Source organism: Macrobrachium nipponense, chromosome 7 (genome assembly GCF_015104395.2).
Source record: "Macrobrachium nipponense isolate FS-2020 chromosome 7, ASM1510439v2, whole genome shotgun sequence".
NCBI classification, from domain to species: Eukaryota; Metazoa; Arthropoda; class Malacostraca; order Decapoda; family Palaemonidae; genus Macrobrachium; species Macrobrachium nipponense.
In genome coordinates, this window is record NC_061109.1 from 77,104,626 (window position 1) to 77,125,770 (window position 21,145).

General features: G+C 38.2%; 1 protein-coding gene across 2 annotated transcripts in view; it reads left to right on the top strand.

The window, feature by feature from the left end:
- The window catches only part of LOC135217330 (ras-related protein Rab-8A-like), a 98,643-nt gene that overhangs the window by 65,942 nt on the left and 11,556 nt on the right, over positions 1-21,145 (top strand). For both annotated transcript variants that reach the window (XM_064253132.1, XM_064253131.1), the window contains exon 2: positions 19,703-19,763. In XM_064253132.1, the coding sequence (XP_064109202.1) occupies positions 19,703-19,763 (61 nt within the window). The remainder of the gene's footprint in view (positions 1-19,702; positions 19,764-21,145) is intronic.

Genomic DNA, 21,145 nt, shown 5'->3' on the forward strand with positions numbered 1-21,145 from the left:
TATATATATATATATATATATATATATATATATATATATATATATATATATATATTATATATATATATATATATCTGAGTCATATCACATTACCGTGGTTCATTTACATACGTCGAGCTACAAATGTCCTTTAATATCTAATTCCCCTTTGGTTGGATACGTATATATAAAAATATATTAATTCCGAGGTAGAGTTAATTAGATATCAAAGGACATTTGTAGCTCGATATATATATATATATATATATATATATATATATATATATATATATATATGTATGTGTATGTATATTATGTATGTGTCCATGTGTGTGTGTTTCATGTCTGTTAATCGTCATTAAAAAGTCCTTAGGATAAATGGAAAGGAGACTGTAAGTCATCATCCTATCTTCCCTCTTCCAGGAAATAATAGTCCTAACATTGGACCGTGCAAAAATGACACGCCAGTAGAATATAGATTAGCTGCGAAGGTACTTATTGCATAGTACTTAGCTGGGCCAATTAGTTGTATTTGTGATTATGGATAACATAAGCAGACCGGCGTACCTAACTTCCAATTCTCACGAGGCTAGTAGTGGCCTTGTACTCAATGGAGAGGATCAATAACTTGAGTTTCAGGTTTCATTTTGTCACGTCACTCTAAAGGCGGCCACATTATACTGTTCTCGAAGAGAGAGAGGGCCGAGGTGATGGTTGGGTTGATGTGCATCAGATTAGCGCTCCCTCTCTTCGAGAACAAACCACCACACCTATAATATATATATATATATATATATATATGGTATATATATATATATATATATATATAAATATATATATATATATATATATACATACATATATATATATAATATATTTACATACATACATACATACATTATGTATCTTCATGCATTAATATATATATATATTATATATATATATATATATACATATATATATACATACACCTCGTCGTGATTATGGTATCGCGGGCTCGTTTCCCGCTGCCGGACATCATGATTTCTTTCACATTTTTTTGAAGCTTGATCTCGAGGCTTTGTAATGACAAACGTGTCCAAGAAAGAGCAAAGAAATTAAGAAGTTAAGAGGGCATTGTGGCTATAACATTTACACACACTCATTATATATATATGTGTGTTTGTATGTACATATAAAAGACTGAGGGTACAGAATTTGTCCTTTGATTATGAATTTAAACTGAATTTGCAGATCCGAAGGTAGCAGACTTACTTAAGCGGACACCAAGCTACCATACATACTTTTCAAGTCTCATTAATTTAACTGAAAAGTAAATTGATGGAATTATTGCACACAATTCGCCCCCACAAAACATCTCGTTTTCGGACAACTTCGCATTCGCAATATTGATTTTATAAAGCAAATATCGTCGGCAGAATGTGAATGGATCCATTCTGCGAAATTGACGGACACATAATTTTATGACTGGCAAATTGTTCTGTTCATGCACTGCATCCATGTGACATTTAACGCATTTTGTGGCGTATGTACGCATTCGCACTTGCGCGCTGCCTTATAAGTACAGAAATGATTCTTAGCTGCGATTAAGTTTGGATGGAATTTTCTTCCTCTTCTTCTTCCTCTTTTCTTACGCTGTAAATTGTACTTTGTTATCATGTAAGTATATCTGAAGAGCATATTTCGTGAAAATGGTACATTAATCTACGCATGTTTTTCGATTATGGATGACCAAGAAAATAGGTGTCATATGAAAATTGATAGCTACCAAAACGACTTTGTGTCTTCCCAAGATAAATGCTCTCTCTCTCTCTCTCTCTCTCTCTCTCTCTCTCTCTCTCTCTCTCTCCTTATGCGAACCCTCTTTTTGTGCCATCTTACTTCAGCATCTTTTTCTTGTGCTTGATAGAAACTTGGTAGAGAGAGAGAGAGAGAGAGAGAGAGAGAGAGAGAGAGAGAGATGTGAGCCCCGTTGAGATGAGTTCTCAAAGAGGGAGAAGCAGATGGCTTTGCTCAGATAATATCTCGAGGGAAAGGCCATTCTTGTGTCTCGACAGTGGATAAAAAAAAAAATTCTTGGTTAAAAAAAAATGAACAGGCCTAGTTTAGGTCGTCTTCAACCCTGAGGAGAACCACCATCCCCCCCCTCCTTCTCGCTCCCTCCCGTTCCGGAGTTGTGGGGTCTGAAACGAGTCTTGCTTTTGACCCGAGCTGCTCGGCCTTGACATTTTATTCTCTCCTGTAAGTTACTTCAGAAATCTTCTCGTTTTAGACTACCGCTCGAACTTTTTTTTTTTTTTTTTTTTTTTTTTTTTTTTTTTGCATTTCATTTATCATTCTCCTCCTCTCCTTCCAAACCTGTGTTCTTCTTCCTCTTCTTCTTCTTCTTTTCTTCTTCTTCTTCTTCTTCTTCAGCTCTTAATTCTTTATATTCCTTTCCTTCCTCTTTCTTCCTCTTGGGAAGACATCCTGGCCACAGTGTTTACTAACAGCTGGTTGCTTAGATTTTATTTGTGTTTAATGGCAAATACGCGCTTGCTTTAAATATCCGAGACATAATACACTTGTAGAACAATGACCTAATTCCATTTATCGCTCTGTACTTGAATGTGTACCAAAGACAATATACCGGACAACGTAAGGCTATCTATCTAATCCTTGAAGTTCAAGATACGCCCAAGAATCACAAAGAGGTTTACGATAAAATGATAAATTCAGTGCAATTTTTTTATTTATTTCTGAGTTGACGGGAAATGGCCATAATCGATATTATTCAAGATAACCGTGATTGATGGATTGGAATGGAGACTGTTTATTTAAACGTTTATGAACACCTTATATTTTACATTTTATTTTTTTTATTGATTTTGCATAAGCCGTGCAGTCGCTGATTATGTGATCCCAATAGTTACAGTAGATTCACATCAACCGCGCATTTGGTGTAGAGACCCGTCCCTTACGACGCACCTGATTGGCTGTTGATAAGCCAATCACAGGACTGGAAGCAATCAGTCTCTCTCGAGAGTTCACATGGGTAGCATGTGTGTTCCTCCTCTCCTGAGGGATACATCTTTCAAACGTATACCTCAGTAGAGGTGGAACAAACATCCTGCCCATGTGAACTCTCTCGAGAGACTGAGAGTTTCCAGCCCTGTGATTGGCTTATCAGCAGCCAGCTTATCAGCAGCCAATCAGGAGCGTCGTAAGGAACGGGCATAGAAATCAAATGCACGGTTGATGTGAATATACTGTAGCAAAATTGAGCGGGTCATGGGATGACATTTTTGGACATTCAACATACTTCATTTCAGAATATATTATTAAAAAGAGAACTTATATCAGCCGTCTACAGCTTCGTGATATGGACCAATCAGGAGCAAGAGAGATGTTTCAGTGATATCGGCAACACCTAAACATAGTTCGATTCTCGGGTATTCCCTTGAGGAGTGAGAGATGTGTATTTCTGGTGATAGAAGATCCCTCTCGACGTGGTTGGTCCCGTTGCTGAATAACCACTGGTTCCATATAACGTAAAAACTACATTTGAGAACATAGATTGCAGAGTTGCAATGATAAACTATAACACCTTCCAAAAGAGAATAGTTCCTATTTTCTGTTTTTTTTTAATGTTGACTTTTTCAACAAGCAGAACTTACCAGACTTAGGAATAATGCTTATTATTAAGAATAATGGCCGGAGACTGCTTCTACAATGGGTCATGATGTGCCATTTCCTGTCATTTCTTATAAAACATCTTGGATACATGCTCTGTGCAATTCAACAGATGAAAGATGCCTGTAAAGGCATACGCCTGTACAGGGCATCTTTATGCTTAAGGCCGTGAAAACTGAATAGCGTTCGTGGAGCGAAAATAAAAATTCTTAAGGAATTAAAGTTTTGTTTTTTCCGTTCAAAAACTAAACAAAAAAATCGTGAGAATAGATATTCCCAAAGGACATTTGCTTGTTCGATTTTGGCCGATAAGCATGCCGGCAGGAGAGAGAGAAGAGAGAGAGAGAGAGAGGAGAGGAGAGGACGAGAGAGAGAGAGAGAGAGAGAGAGAGAGAGAGAGAGAGACAGGAATAAAGACGCTTGGAAAAAGAAAATTATAGAGAAGGTTTTGAAAACACTTATATATATATATATATATATATATATATATATATAATATATCTATATATATATATATATATATAATATTATATATATATACATATATATATATATATTATATATATATATATACATATATATATATATATATATATATAATAAATATATATATAAAACATATATATTATGTATAGTATATATATATATATATGTATATGTATATATATATTATTATTACTTAAGGCGAATACATGAGAGAAACACGCACCAAGGACAAGAACGAAGAACAGATGGCGCACGTACAAAACAGCGCTCAGTGCATCTAAGTATGTCATTACGAGTTCAGACACAAGAAAATAACAAGATTTCTCCATTTCGTGTCGTCTTAAGAACGCTTTCTTTGGGAGCTTTACCCTTTGCTGGTGAGCTCTGTGTCGACGTCGACACTTTTCCCTCAGTTCTTAGGGACGGTTCAGAACGACTATATTAGTAGTGTCCTTGAATTGAGTCAGTTGTTCCGTACTGGTGGTTATCGAAAATACATTGATTTGTAGAGCAGGCTATTATTATTATTATTATTATTATTCATTATTATTATTATTATTATTATTATTATTATCATTATTATTATTATTATATATTATTATTATTATTATTATTAAAAAGAATTGCTGCATTAGCTCCATTAATTTTGTATAGAGTCTTCTCTATTCTCCTTATCAAGGATGCAGCAATCCTTTTTAATAAGACTTGTTTAAAAGAGGGTCTACTCCCAAGATATATTATATTATTATTATTATTATTATTATTATTATTATTCAAAGATGAACCCTATCCATGCATATAGAACAGGCCTGCACGAACCATTGAATTGAGATTCAAGCTTCCGAAGAAATGCAAAAAGAAGTAATAATCGGTCATTAGAAGACAAAGGTAAATTGATAAATAAAAAAAATAGGTGGATAAATACGTTAATAAATGTAATAAAGTACAAGGAGAATTGTTTGACGGTAGTAATGTATTGCAACTTCGCTTGCGTTGTTGTGACGCGCATCCTCAGCCAGGCACATTTATTGCATTTGCAGCTGCTGGTCAGCAAATCTGCAAATGCAAATGCAGCAATACTATGCATAGAAAGCCTCACCTTATATTTTCTTTGTTATCTTCACCACAGAGGGCGGTAGTGCCGTCAGTGCACCTCACGTGGTGTACTGTAGGCATTACTTACGGTTCTTTGCAGCGTCCCTTCTGTCTCTAGCTGAAAATTCTTTCGTTCCTTTTACTATACCTCCGTTCATACTCTCTCTCCTACATCTGGCTTTCCACTCTCTCGAATAAGTGTTTCACAGTTAAACCTTTTACACCTTCTTACTGTCATTTCCCTTTCAACGCTGAATGACCTATTAGATCCCAGTGCTTGGTCTTTGACTTATATTTTATGTTCTATTCTATTTCTGTTATCTTTAAGTGCTATTTTGACGTGCGCTCGTTAAGGTGGCGTGCCTGAAGGCAACTTCGATTGTTTGTTTGTTTGTATGGTGTTTTTGCATTGCATGGAACCAGTGGTTATTCAGCAACGGGACCAACGGCTTTACGTGACCTCAGAACCACGTCGAGAGTGAACTTCTATCACCAGAAATACACATCTCTGACCCCTCAATGAAACGCCCGAGAATCGAACTCGCGGCCTCGGAGGTGGCACGCCAACACCATACCGACCACTCCACTGAGGCGCTTCGATTGTGCTAAGAATAGTGACGATTCAGTTCAAAGATTTGCTTAATAATGGGAGAAGGAGTGCTTTGTTTCTACTGGGAAGGAAGTCTGACAGCGTTTTCAAACTAGGTCCTTTTGTCGTTCCTTCCTCACACAGTTGGGCTGTGGAACGATCTCCCTGGGGAGGTCGTGCAATTGCAACTTGAGAAGTTCAAGAGGGGATGCAATGCATTCCTATTACAATACAATTCTCCTTGTATTTTAATATCTTAACATTTTAATATATTTATTAATGTGTTAAATCATCTTTTCCATTTTTTTTAGGAAGTGACTTCTTCTTTCGGTATTTCCCATCTCCTTCTCTTACTTCTTTCTAATAAATTCCTAGTTCCTCGTTGGACGAGTGGTTTTCGCGCTCGGCTATCAATCCGGTGGTCTGAAGTTCGATTCTCGGCTCTGCCAACGTTGAATCAGAGGAATTTATCTCTGGTGATAGAAATTCATTTCTCGATAAAATGTGGTTCGGATCCCACAATAAGCTGTAAGTCTCGTTGCTACGTAACCAATTGGTTCCTAGACACGTCAAAATATCTGGTCCTTCGGGCCAGCCCTAGGAGAGCTGTTAATTAACTCTGTGGTCTGGTTAAACTAAGATAAACTTACCTTCTAATGAACACCGTATTCTTTTGAAGCTTGAATATCTAGTCAATGGACCCTGTGGCCTTGTTCCGTATGAATAGGGTTCATCTTCTGAATAATAATGATAATAATAATAAACATCATCATCTTGTGTTTTATATCAAGAGAAAAATTGAAGAATCGAGTAACAACGTTTATTTGAGCTTTCTCCAGTTTCCAGGCATTCCGCTTCTTTTGTATTGATATAGATATGTAACACATTCATGCAACTTTGACTAATAGCCAGATTAATGTGGTTACTCTGTGCAAAAGAAGCTGGCTGCTCTTTTTGGTAAACCCCTGGATAAACTGTCTCAAGATTTTTGTAGGATAACTGCACCTCTCACGCCATATCAATTGAATACTTTCGTCTTTGAGTATTTGGTATCTGTTCCATCTCTCCTAAAGATCTGACGGAGAAGCTCCTGTCATATTTGTTGCTTTTTCCTTGTCTTCTGAAGGTCTGGTAAAGTTATTCTTACCTTCTAGGCCTGCGTTTCACAATAGCTATCAATTGCTTGCTTTAATGGATGTTCTATGCATCTTAATAGCTTTCTTAGTTAAGTACGTATAAGCACCCGTCTCACTGCGCAGAGTACATGCTCACGAGGTAGTCATTTGTATTAACAACTCCCCTTTCAGTGACAAAAGGATATCGGGGTTAGAATCGACAATGGATCATTGTATGAAACGTTCTCCGTCCTAATGAGCAGGGGTCAAGTCACTTGATGTCAGAAGATGAAAGGGAAAACCTTCACTTCTGTCACACCACAATTTTTTTATTATTTTATTTTTTTATCTGAGATTCTGCCTTTGACATTCAGGCTTGTCTATTTGAGGGACTTGTTGGCCCCAGTGATGCGATGATATTAATTAACAACTGTTTAAAGTGACTTTGAGGAATTTACGCTATTTGATCAACAGTAAACAGAAATGCTGAGAAAGGCAATAAAATGTCAAGAGGTCACAGAACAGCTGGACTTCTTACCTTGCTTAGAGCAAGGACACTTGTTGGCATATAGCCAACTTATCTGAACCAACCACCACTACCAACCAACCTCACGTGTTTCTAACTAGGCTTAAGGAGCACATGTTTCCCGTAGGGAGGTGTAGTGCCGTTAGTGCACCTCATGTGGTGCACTGTAGACTTTACCTAAGGTTCTTTGCAGCTCCCCTTCGACCCCTAGCCGCAGTCCCTTTCATTCCTTTGACCGTACCTCCGTTCATATTCTCCTTTCATCTTACTTTCCAATATAACCATTTTTTTCTTATGGTGGAAGTGAGAGGTTTTCCTCCTACACCTCTCAAACCTTTTGTTGCCAATTTCCGTTTCCGCGCTGAATGACCTCATATAGGGCCCAGCGCTTGGCTTTTGGCCTAAATTCTATGTTCCATTCTGTTTTGTTTTAAGAAGTAGGCTACAGTTCATCTGCAGAGCTAAATCTAGTGAAATATACTGTTAAGCAGATGCGTCAAGAAGTATCTGGTAACTCTGGAAGGACGTGAAGATGAGTGAGAAGAAAAATGGGAAATTAATCTATGATTGAAAGAAAACGTCGTAATTGATGGCAGTGACTTATATACTTGGTTTCACGGATGTTTTCAACACTACGACTTTTGGTAAATCATAAAACCTGATCGACAGTCATGAAAGTGAGACGATCATTGAACCAAGGTAAAAAACGATACGTGGGTATTAAAAAAATAATATATATAAGCTACAAAAAAAAAACACACACACACACACATACAGACAATGGTACAATGTGCGGAGAAAACGTGCGCAGACGATTTCCGAGGAGAGAGATAACAACAAGGAAGCAGAAATGGATGATGGGGATAAACCAGAAATGACAGTGATTATACAACTTCAGGTCACATTGAGGCATTACATAAATTAACAGTGCATTTACGGTATATAAACAAAAATAGGCTTTAGAGCTTATATATATATAGTACATATATATATATATATATATATATATATATATATATATATATATTATGAACATTGAGATATATATATATATATATATATATATATATATATATATATATATATATACAGACCAGGAAACGCCCCAAACATAGCAACCAAAAAAGAAACATTAATCCTTTGCAGCCTGTAATGGACGCATCAGAACTGCAAAGTATGCTCGTTTATTTGACTGGCGTTAGCAATTGAAAACAGATGCTAAATTGCACATCGATGTGAATTGCAATCAGCAGAAATGTCCTGTTCACAATGGCAGCGCGGGTCTGGGAGCCTGGATAGGTTTTGCATGTTTTTTTTTTATTTGTTTCTAGTAATTGATAGTTCTTTCTTTCTCTCTTTCTCTATCTAGGCGTCTAAGATTTAGCATCCGTGAGGTTATGTTATTCTTAATTCTCATCGTTCTTTATTGTTGTGTATTTCCCCTTTGAGAGTTCGTCTGTTAAACACAAATGCTTCTTTAAAAATGCGCAATAGCAGCGTTCAAAAGGGAGAAATGGAACGCACAAAACCCCTACTTGAAGTTAGCATGAAGGGAGGAGGAGCGGATGTTTTAAATTCGTGAATAGCAGCGTTCAAGAGGAGGAAATATGACGCGGAAAACTGCTCTACTGGAAGTTAGTATGAAGGGAGGAAGAACGGATGTCGTTTTAGTTCGTGCAATAGTTGCGTTCAAAAGGGGGAAATGGGACTCAGAAAACTGTTCTACTGGAAGTTAGTGTGGAGGGAGGAAGGACGTATGTCGTTATAATTCGTGCAATAGCAGCGTTTAAGAGTGGGAAATGGGACGCAGAAAACTGCTCTCTTGAAGTTAGCATGATGGGAGGAAGAATGAATGTCGTTTTAATTCGCGCAATAGCAGCGTTCAAGAGGGGGAAAAGGAACGGCAGAAAACTGCTCTCTTGAAGTTAGCATGACGGGAGGAAGAATGGATGTCCGTTTTTAAATTCGTGCAATAGTAACGTTCAAGAAAGGGGGTAGATGGCGGCAGAAAACTGCTCTCTTGAAGTTAGCATGACGGGAGGAAGAATGGATGTCGTTTTAATTCGTGCAATAGTAGCGTTCAAGAGGGGGAAATGGGACGGCAGAAAACTGCTCTCTTGAAGTTAGCATGACGGGAGGAAGAATGGATGTCGTTTTAATTCGTGCAATAGCAGCGTTCAAAAGGGGAAATTGGGACGCAGAAAACTGCTCTCTTGAAGTTAGCATGGGAGGAAGAATGGATGTCGTTTTAATTCGTGCAATAGTAGCGTTCAAGAGGGGGAAATGGGACGGCAGAAAACTTCTCTCTTGAAGTTAGCATGACGGGAGGAAGAATGGATGTCGTTTTAATTCGCGCAATAGCAGCGTTCAAGAGGGGGAAATGGGACGCAGAAAACTACTTTCTTGAAGTTAGCATGACAGGAGGAAGAAAGGATGTTTTAATTCGTACAGGTATCTAGCAGTGTGACAAAAGATGCCAGCCACTGAGTATGGGAGACAAGGAAGGTAGCAGGATCTCTGCCAAATGTCCAGAGGAAGAAAGGATTGACTTCAAAAAGAAAAGTTGGCTAGTACGAAGAGTTTGTTTAACCGACCCCCCTTTATGGAACTGAAGTGTGGATGTATGTTGGATGAGAGCAAGAATGAAAAAATGCTATGAAGCTTTGGTAAAAAGGTGGAATAATAATTTGAGGTGGTCTGTAGTAGATTCACATCACCCGTGCATCTGATGTCTAGGCCAGTCCCATACGACGCTCCTGATTGGCTGTTGATAAGCTAGTCACAGGGCTGGTCAGTCTTTCCCGAGAGTTCGCATAGGCAGGATGTATGTTCCACCTGTCTTGAGGGAAACGTCTTTCAAAACCATCCCTCAGGAGAGGTGGAACATACATCCTGCCTATGTGAACACACTCTCTCGAGAGACTGAGAGTTTCCAACCCTGTGACTGGCTTATCAACAGCCAATCAGGAGCGTTGTAAGGGACTGGCGTCTGATATAAATCTACTATAGTCATATAGATGGAATGGAAGAAAATGAGCAGGCGAGAAGGGTTCACACAGTTGGAAGGCTTTAATGGGATACAAGTATTGAAACGGAGAAAGTGCTGGTTGAATAGTGTATAAGGATATTGAGAGAGAGAGAGAGAGAGAGAGAGAGAGAGAGAGCCTAGTGTGTAAAAAGGGGGAGTGCCGACAAGCTGCTGAATAGCCTTATTCGTGGGTATATGAATGGGCTGAAGGCGATGGAGATTTCTGCTTATGGATACGATTCCTGACTCAGCGACGAAAAGATGAACACGCGTACATGCGCGCACGCACATAATCATACACAAATGTATGTTTGCGTGTCATTACTGTGTCTTCATCCAGGGGATTTTACTGTCAAATATGTGCTGTTTAGCGAACACAAAATTAAATGCTACAGCAGTATCTGAAACGCTCCGTTTGACATGTAAAACCTGCAATTTGGCCAGTGGAACTATAATTCCAGCTTAGATGGAAATGCTTATCAGTCTTCTTGTTGTTGTGCAGTTTTTGTTGTTGTTGTTGTGTTTTTTTATACGCGTCATTTCATTCTCGTCATTTTTGAGGCTCAGTTTGTTAACATTTCGCCATTTTTGGTGATACGCGTTTTTGAAATTTCATGCGTATTATTCAAGACCGGGTGGGTAATATAACGTACACACTCTCTCTCTCTCTCTCTCTCTCTCTCTTTTCCTTTATTTTGTGTTGCCTATGTAGATCTGTGAGTTACAGCTTGGATTGACAAAATGTGCAACTCTTCTCTCTCTCTCTCTCTCTCTCTCTCTCTCTCTCTCTCTCTCTCTCTCTCTCTCTCTCTTAATTTGTATTGCCTATGTAGATCTGTGAGTTACAGCATGAATTGACAAAATGTGCAACTCTTCTCTCTCTCTCTCTCTCTCTCTCTCTCTTAATTTGTATTACCTATGTAGATCTGTGATTTACAGCTTGGATTGACAAAATGTGCAACTCTCTCTCTCTCTCTCTCTGCCAGTATTTGGGTAACCAAAGAAAATTTCATAGAAATGATTATGAAGCACACTACGGAAAATGCAGAAAGAAAAACCAAAGTCAAAAGGCTCATGAAATAGGAGACACAGACAACACAATTACTACATACGGTATTCAGCGTTTTATGGAGGCAACATACTGCAAACTGAAGGCTCCAAGTACAGGTTTAAATACTGAGTACGAAGCTGTCAAAACTCTGACGACACGCACTTTGGCAGCAACTCTAGAAGAAATGGAGGAACTTGAAGGTAAAATTAAGAGAAAGATGATAAAATGTCGAACCAACTTACATGCGAAAGAATTGCGTTATTAGAACTAATAAGGCAAAATTCAGAAGCGTCAATAAGATGCTTGATAACTGAGGAGAGCTAGTGTTGGATTAAAATCGAAAAACGACTAGGCCGAAGTCTACGTTTGTGAACTATGTAGTGCCAGGTAAACATTATGTAAATATATAAATATTTAACAAGTAATCAGATAAATAAATAGAAGCTGAGCTTAAGGTACAGTATGCGAATTCTTACATAATAATAATACATCCCCGTCTACGTGGCGACAACCTCACCCGATAGTCATCTGTTACTATTTCTCACCTATGCAAATATGTCGACGAGAGTAATCCCTATACTGGCTCCCGCCAGCTGCAAAAGCTTTGTGGGTAAGGCTCCGAGTTCTTATAACCAAGCATAGTCTTTTATTAGACCTCGCTCATAACCGATATATAGAGAGACACGCGGGTTTTAAAATCTATATTTAACAACTGTAATAGAGAACGTCGTGGCCAGAAGGGTTTTTAGTCCTTTTTTTTGTCGTGATTCCTTTGTCCCGTAATGAAGACGAAGGAGGATTTAGCCCGGCGAAGCGTATCGCTGGAATGTGTCATTCTCTTGTTTCCGTAATATTAATTCCCCAGCGACGCGTGCCTTTTGAATTAGATTAGGAATTATTCATCTTGATTTTTTTTTATGTTTCTACAATTGCGTGTCTTTTTTTTTTTTTTTTTTTTTTTTTTTAAGGATGTAATCCTTGTCACACTCCGCTCTGCCTTGTGACAGTAGATGTCGCCATTCTTCGGTTTTGATTAGAGCCCGAGACAGAGAGAGAAATATGCGGATCGTTTTATTGCCATTTGCTGAGTTTATATATGGAGTACCTCCTATCAACTCTATATTTGTCTCTATCGGTTGGACCCGCAGTGTCGTATTTTGAGGAGAGAGAGAGAGAGAGAGAGAAATATACGGATCGTTCTATTGCCATTTGCGAAGTTTATATTTAGGGGACAACCTGTCGTCCCTGGATTTGTCTCTATCAGGTGGGATCTCAATTTCGTAGAGAGAGAGAGAGAGAGGATATATATACGGATCTTTCCACAGTTGGTATTTTGGAGAGAGAGAGAGAGAGAGATACTGATCGTTCCACATCTATTTGAGTATTTTTGGGAGGCTCCCAGTCTGCCCGCTCGAGATTTGCCTCCATCAGATATATATATATATATATTATATATATATATATATATATATATATATATATATCATATATATATATATATTGTATATAATTATATATATAAATGTAATGACTTAAGTTAAGAAAATGCCTTTTCTCTCTATTTTCATTCCCTCATTTATGGCGAACTGAAGAAAAGGAGAAGTGACTCGTCTTTTCTCAGGTCCTGTCCACATTGGAAAACATTGTTCGCAAACAATGTCTGCAAACTATTTGCTAAAACTTTGCAAACTGGTTTGAAACAGTTTTCTAACTGTTTGCAAATTTTTTTTTTATCGTATATTCGTTTCCTATTTAGAAAGGAAAACACTTCGTATTTCTGTGTATATGTAGTAGTGTATGATGTTTGTATATTTCATATATATGTAATGTGTGTGTATGTGTATACATGTATGTGTGTATATATGCACGTGTAATGTGTCACAGCCAGTGTGATGGAGGGTGAAATGGGTCTTCTAAATATGGTATCCTCTCGAGGAGTCTTGGGTGCCGCCGTCCTGTAAAAGTATTTCAAATTCAGTAGCAGACACTCGAACGAAATTGATAAAAACTGTTCCAGATATTTTCAATTCCGACAGAAGCAGGTCAGCAGGACGCGCTCCTTTTTCTCGAAGCTTCCTTATTACCCATCTCTCTTCCTTTCTCTTACTATTATTCCTCCTCGAGGGCATTAAAACTGCCTTGTCAAATACAGAGGATGCTGCACCAACAGGCAGGCCTTGTCCTAATGACAACTGAAGGTCTGGGCATGAAACATTGTTTGCAAATAATTACCAAGCTGTTTGCAAACTGTTTACACACAGTTTCCAAGAAACTGTTTATAGACAGTTTCAAAGAAACTGTTTACAGACAGTTTCCAAGAAACTCTTTATAAACAGGTTCCAAGAAACTGTTTACAAACAGTTTTCAAGAAACTGCTTACAGTCAGTTTCCAAGAAATTGTTTACAGATAGTTTCAAAGAAGCTGTTTGCAAGCAGCCTCCAAAACTGTTTGCGAACAGCTTCCAAGAAACTGATTACAGACAGTTTCCAAGAAATTGTTTACAGAAAGTTTCTTGGAAACTATTTGCAAACTGTTTACAGACAGTTTCTAAGAAACTGTTTACATACTTTGTTTCCAAACAACGATTCCTTGTGTGGACCGCCCTTTCAGTAAGCACCTATATATATTCAACCTCGAAATTCTCCATTACTTATCCTGTTCTATTGAGGTTGCTCTCCATTTCCTTCGTTCTCCTTCTTTTGTGACGACTGTGGCATTTCCATCTTCACATCTTTTGCTTCACAGTATCCTAGACTTCAAACTCTCCCCCACCCCCGTTTTTTCCACTTCACCCTCCTCATTCCCCCCCCCCCCCCTCCCCCCCAACCCGCTCCATCCTACCTGTTGGAAATGTCCTCGAGAGGCAACAAAGGGAGACTTAAGCTCATTCTCTGTTTCTCTGTTCCTTACCCCCTTACCCCTTCCCCTCCTCCATACCCCTCTTCCCTCCTCTTGCTCCTATTCCTGCTCCTCCTCTCCTTGGTACTCGTGCCTCTTTAGAGTATTCGCCTTCCTTGCGTTGCTCAAATGAATGGTGGACAAAACACGGAAAAGTGAGATAAAAAGAAAGACTCTCTCTCTCTCTCTCTCACACACACACACACACAGCATTCGATTCCGTGTCTCTTCTCTCTTAAGTTTTTGGTGTTGTCCGTTAGTTTATCTGTCTGCCTGTTCTCAACATCAGTGGAAGTTGAGTGCTCTCTGACAGTTTCCTAGTCCCATGGGCATGTAGCTACTTATATCTAGTTTTCTTGATATTCCATTTGATCTGGTACATTCAAGCTACTATTTTTAATTCCATCTTAGTTAAGTCATCCGCAATTAGAATGACTAAAGATATGTGCAAATATCTATGAACTGTAAAACTATCTGCAAATATCCATGCACTGTTTTGGTTCCTTCACGGAAACATTTTAGATAGTTTTTCAAGCTAATTTATTCACGCTAAGAAACGATCGGTTAATACACCATCCCAGATTTCTTCGCCTTGACTGAAAGGATTAATACCAATTATCGAAAAAGATATCTACATTTTATTCCGCTGGGAGAGCATACTCATCATGCTAATTACGTTAATCAGCAATTATCTTCGTTGATGACAATCCCTTACACAAAAGAAGAGCCGAAATCTCCAGAGCACAAACTCGACAAAAAATTTGCCGAGCAAGAAAAATGAACTTCCCTTTGAAATCGTGACAATAAGTTTCTCTTCTTCTTCTTCTTGTTTTTCTTTGTTCTTCTTCTTCTTCTTCTTCTTCTTCTTCTTCTTACAGCGAACGCACATGAAACTGCCATCCATTCTACGTCGTATTCTATTCACTTTGAATCGCGACTCCGCAGCAGCGCATTTCTCTTCGGAGAACTCCTCCCATGGTGTTACCGGTTTGGGAACTTGTTTTTTTTTCTTTCTCTCTTTCTTTCTAATTTCGTGTCGTATTCATTAGGTTCTTCCTTCTGCTACTCCTCCTAGACCTATTGTTTAGATTTCCTGTTTCCCCAGCAGTCGTCGTCGTCGTTTTCTTTTTGGTTGACCTAATTTTCTTCCCAATTCTTCAGCTGCTTCGTTTGCTGTTATGCGTGATACTTCATTTGTGTAGTTCTTGTTTTTGTTCTAGTAGACATTTCCTGTTTGGGTCTGCATTACGCATAGCCGGCTTCTTTTCCCGTCGAAATTTTCCTTATTAGTCCTTCTTTTTTTTTCTATTGAATGAATCATCTGTGCTCTGAGCCACCCTATAGATTCTTTTAGCCTTGACAAGTAAATCTCACGGGTCTGGCTAACGCTTTGAAATTTATGTGAGAAGCCGAGGCTCTAAAGTCACACGCTTACAAGAATGAAGACCTTAGCTAAAAGAAGTTTCAGTGGAGCCCTTTGAAATAAGACAGACTCTAGACTTTCCCTAAGACTGCCACTAACGTTCAGTTATCGCTGCGCAGTTATGCCTGCACAGTCAGCCCATGCAGGCAAAACTGAACCTTTAACAGGCATTTTTGCCTGCACAGGCATAACTGCGGAGGTATAAGAGAACGTTACTCGCGCCCTTCAGGCTTTGCCCTATAACATCTTCAAGTCGTAGATCTTAGTAGACTTAAGAAAGTCTGTTTTAGAGTGAATTCAAGATCTGTGAGATTCTTTGATAAATGACAAGTTTTAATCTCTTAAGCTCTGCAGGTTTAAAACTATTTTTCCCGGAAAAAGCGGTAGTTATGTCTAGTTCATTTCACGGGAAAAGATGCAACCTCAACCTTTTTTATGACAACTTCCTTATGTGCTTGCGTAAAATAAATAAAACTCTGTTCATCTGATTAATCTATGTTGGCATTTACAGACAATTGTCGTCCACCTCTCTCTCTCTCTCTCTCTCTCTCTCTCTCTCTCTCTCTCTTCTCTTCTAGATTCTTAGTCCATGAAGTTTTTCCTTTGAAAAAGAAAAAAGAAAAAATAAACGCATCCACGTAACACATCAAACATTCAAAATTAAAAATACTTGAATTTTATTGCGCAATTACTCGGAACACCATATTCAAAACACGTAACGTTGTTAAATTAGGTTCCATGGTGGTGTCATGTATAAATATCTCTTAATGTTGATATTCTTATGGCTCATGTATTAACGATACTGCATATGTATACAGTACTGATGTGTCAATTGTCCTGACTTAAACATTCGGAGGCTACCATTACATTTTAGGACAATTAACTCAGACTAGCCTTTACATAACAATTCAAACCATAGGCTAATATAAGGTACCTCATAGGCCTAGGCTACTATACTTCTTGGCCTATCTGTAGCTGGAACAGGTAATTGACGTCGGAGACGGTCGAATCTTCATTGTTGTCACAGGGTTGAGGGAAAGGCTGGCTCCCGTGGTTTTTTTTTTTTTTAATATTTCTTTTTAACTGTAGGTGGATACATTGTAAAAGTAGCTTATTCTTAGCTGTAATCCTTCAATACCAGTTAGAACCAACACCGATTCTTACACTGGTTCTTACATTGGACCCTTATACTGGTTGTTACACTGGACCCCAATACTGATTCTTACATTGGACCCCTGTACTGGTTCCCTGTAATACGAACAGTTCATTTAGGATGGCAATCTCGTGCCAAAGAGCATGCAGTCGTTAGGCCTTTAGGCTATGCTACTCATGCCTAACTTTACTGTTACACATCGCAGTTAGCCTGACTTTATTTGCATAACATGGGTGGAATTTACTCTAGAACTGACATTTTTATAAACATGTGGAAGACTAATTCACATCTTAACCTACATTTAGTTGATGGTACAATTGTAACAACATGCAAGCTCAACATGGTGCAACTTAGGTAACAGTACCATTACAATTCTTGGCAATTGACAGTTATATCCAAGTAAAAGTATAAAGAAACACTACCAAATGTTATGGCAACATATATATTATAAACTGCGACAAGTGCATACCTTTTACAAGGGAGAAATACGTAATTTCAAATGAATATAAGGGGAGAGACATTCGTTTCCCCTCAGCGTTGCCGTACTCGTCTCGAACAGAGCAATTTGAGCTTATGCAACTGCACACTTGGTTACAGTTACGTACTTCCGTACGTACACTCGATCATAGACAATCTCAACTTCGAGTGGCTAACTTAACATCTTGATACGATGAAAACCAATTCGGTTTTCCAGTCCACCAATTTCCATGGGTACTGTCATAAATGCGAAATAAATGATTTCCATCATTACAGTGGCTCGTTCAGGTGTTCAACTTAGCGTCATTTTTCTTCAAAATTTTTCACTCGCAAAAACTAAGATTATACACCGTTCCGTTCTCCGTTATAAGAAAAAACTTACATTGTGCTGCAGTGTATTGATAAACTTTTCTTTAAGTGAACAATGAAAGTTAGTTTGTGACTTCGACTTACGCCACCAGAAGTTTGGCAAACATGTTCCGGAAGACTTGAACGATGTTGTCAATAATTTTTCTTAATCAGGATTACTTCTTGAAAAGAAAATTCCGCCATAATTTCTTTTTGCCCGCACGATTGCTATTCTGAGTTAAGATTTCTTGAGATGTTAAATTTCAGTGACCTTTGCTGTTCTTACGTCAGGTTAATCTCGAAATGACTTTACGAATTCATGACTATAATATTACATCGAACTCGTTTAGTCTTATTCCGAGGAAGTCTCGTATTCTCTGCTACTTAGTTTTGTACATAGGCCTATTTCCTTTGGTAAGAAAAATTATATTACATCCATTTGAATAGTTCAGAATATACAGCTTATAAACTGTACACGCAGAGAGAGAGAGAGAGAGAGAGAGAGAGAGTTTAACTTGGAAAATGCTACGGTAAAAGAGCCTTTTGATCTTAACCCTCAAAGTAAATGAGAACTTCTGGAATTGTCCCTAAATCTCCGGATGAAAGTACTAGGACTAAGAAAGCGCCCTGTATTCCCCACCCCCCGCCCCTTAAACACCGGATAGTCTGACAAATAGACTTCTAGACTAACGGCTCCAAAACTACATAAGAACAATGCCAATTTGGAGCCGTTAGTCTAGAAGTTGGCGGCATGTTCTTATGTAGTTTTAGAGCCGTTAGTCTAGAAGGCTCCAAAACTACATAAGAACAATGTCAATTTGGAGCCGTTAGTCTAGAAGTGGCGGCATGGTTCTTATGTAGTTTTAGAGCCGTTAGTCTAGAAGGCTCCAAAACTACATAAGAACAATGTCAATTTGGAGCCGTAAGTCTAGAAGGCTCCAAAACTACAGAAGAACAATGCCAACTTCTAGACTAACGGCTCCAAATTGGCATTGTTCTTATGTAGTTTTGGAGCCGTTAGTCTAGAAGTCTAGACTAAAGGCTCCAAAACTACATAAGAACAATGCCAAGTTGCCAAAGTCAGGCGAGAGCGATAGATGACGCTAGACCGATTCTCAGGCTGACGTCGTTGTCAGAATTCGATAACCAGATGAAATGCAAGGTCATACGTGTTTGGCCGTTGCCCTTCAAGGTCACATAGTATTTTGATGCCTCGTATTGTTGAACGGTATTTAAAGCACGCATTAGTCATTTCACATTGTGAAAAAGGTATTTGAAGCACGTATGAGTCACTTCGCTTTGTCCGTTGATGTGTACCGAACAGCTGGGTCCGTTCACTCTCGCTTCCGTTTTCTGATATCAACAGCGCTGAATTTATAGTTTCCTGATTCATGACTCAAACCTTTTGAAAACAACACGATTATGCGTTGACGTTCTCTGATTCAAGGTCTGTGAGGCAGTGACAAAAAGTCACCACAATAGCATTAGGATTATGAAGTAATGTTTACGTCTAATAGCTTTGATTTACCAGAAAAGTATCTCTTAACACATTTTAAATCTTCTACTGAAGGTTACGTGACTTGGACATTTACAACTGAGCTAGCTCGTCAAGCACATCACTTTAAACGAGTTGGTGGGTAAAAATAGATTTTTGCCATTACTGACTTAGACGTTATTTAGGTCGTTCAATCCCAAATTATACGAGGTTCACGAACCTGTCGTATTGTTTCCGTTTCAAATTTATTATATCAAGAATCTAAAATAAGACGTCCCCTAATTATGGCACTAAGGGTTGCCATTCATTAGACCTATTTTATTTGTACAATAATATTTCTCACCGTTTTTCGTTTTCTCTTTTCAGGTATAGACTTCAAACAAAAAATAGTCAACTTGGACGGCGTTCCTATAAAGTTACAAATATGGTAAGTTTTTGTCTTAAGTTTTATACTAGAAAAAAAAAATCCGAGATTAGTATAGAAGTGACAAAGATGAACCGAGTAGAAAAATTTATGTCATTTGGTTTAACAGCAGCTGTTGATGGAATCTGATTGTATCAGTTTAACTCATGTGGTGCACTGTACACATTACTAGTGTTTGCAGCGTCCCTTTAAAGGGTCAATAGTTGTATCCACTCTTTAACCTTTTACTCTACCTCTATTGCCGCTTCCGTTTTGAAAATGACTGTCCAACCACTCTAGCAATTACTTCTTCGGGCAACTGTGTGGTTTTCTCTCAATTCTACCTCTAGACCCAACCACTCGAACTCCCTCTTTCCACATGTCTTTAGAACCGAATGACCGAAGGTCATATTGGCAGCCTAAATTTCATAAAAAAAACTAAGATTTTACTCGGTTGCACACGCACGAATATAGGTATATGCCAGCAGAGACACGTTTTCTGATAACTTTTGCCATCTCGATACGGTTTTCGGTCTAGATTGGTGTAAAATTAGATTCGCTATACCAGCACGAGCATTCGCCGCTTAGGCTGTGACGCCAGTTTTGGCTACATGCAGCAAAGTTTGGCCCTGTGACGTCAAGAACCTAGATTAAATGACATTACAGGTACTTAGATGTCATCTATATATATATATATTATATATATATATATATATATATATATATATATATATATATATGTGTGTGTGTGTGTGTGTGTGTGTGTGTGTATACACACACACACACACACACACACACACACATATATATATATATATATATATATATATATATATATATATATATATAATATATATATATTTCTCTTCTTTCGTGCCTTCCATAACGGGGCTTTGAGTATCTTTACAAAACGCATCTTACAAAAGTTCACAAAATCATCTTGGCTGTATCTTTAAGTGCATTTTCGCTCGATATCCGCGCTTGTGTCTACTAAGGCCCACCACCATTGCTCTTCATCTAGTTGACAGTTAATGTAGTGTTTTATTTTATTTTATTTTTTTTAATGCTCTGATTCATACCTTGTCTGTAAAAGACATCTTTACATCTTTTAAGTTGGTTAAGTAATTTCGTATAAGTAAGGCGGAGGGGTTTTAGACCTTGATCAAAGAAACTAATCAATTATCAATTAATTGAATACAGCAATTACACAGGCAGTAGCATCAAATGGAAAGAACAGAAGCACTGTACTAACTCCCACTCCTCCCCCGAATAATGGCCGAATAATGCAGTAAAAGAAAACCAGAAAAATACTTACTGAGGCAATATCGAAAGATTTGAAAAAACAAAAAACAAATAATAACAAAAACAAAAAACGACTGCAGGTGAATGAAGTTATGACAACGAGG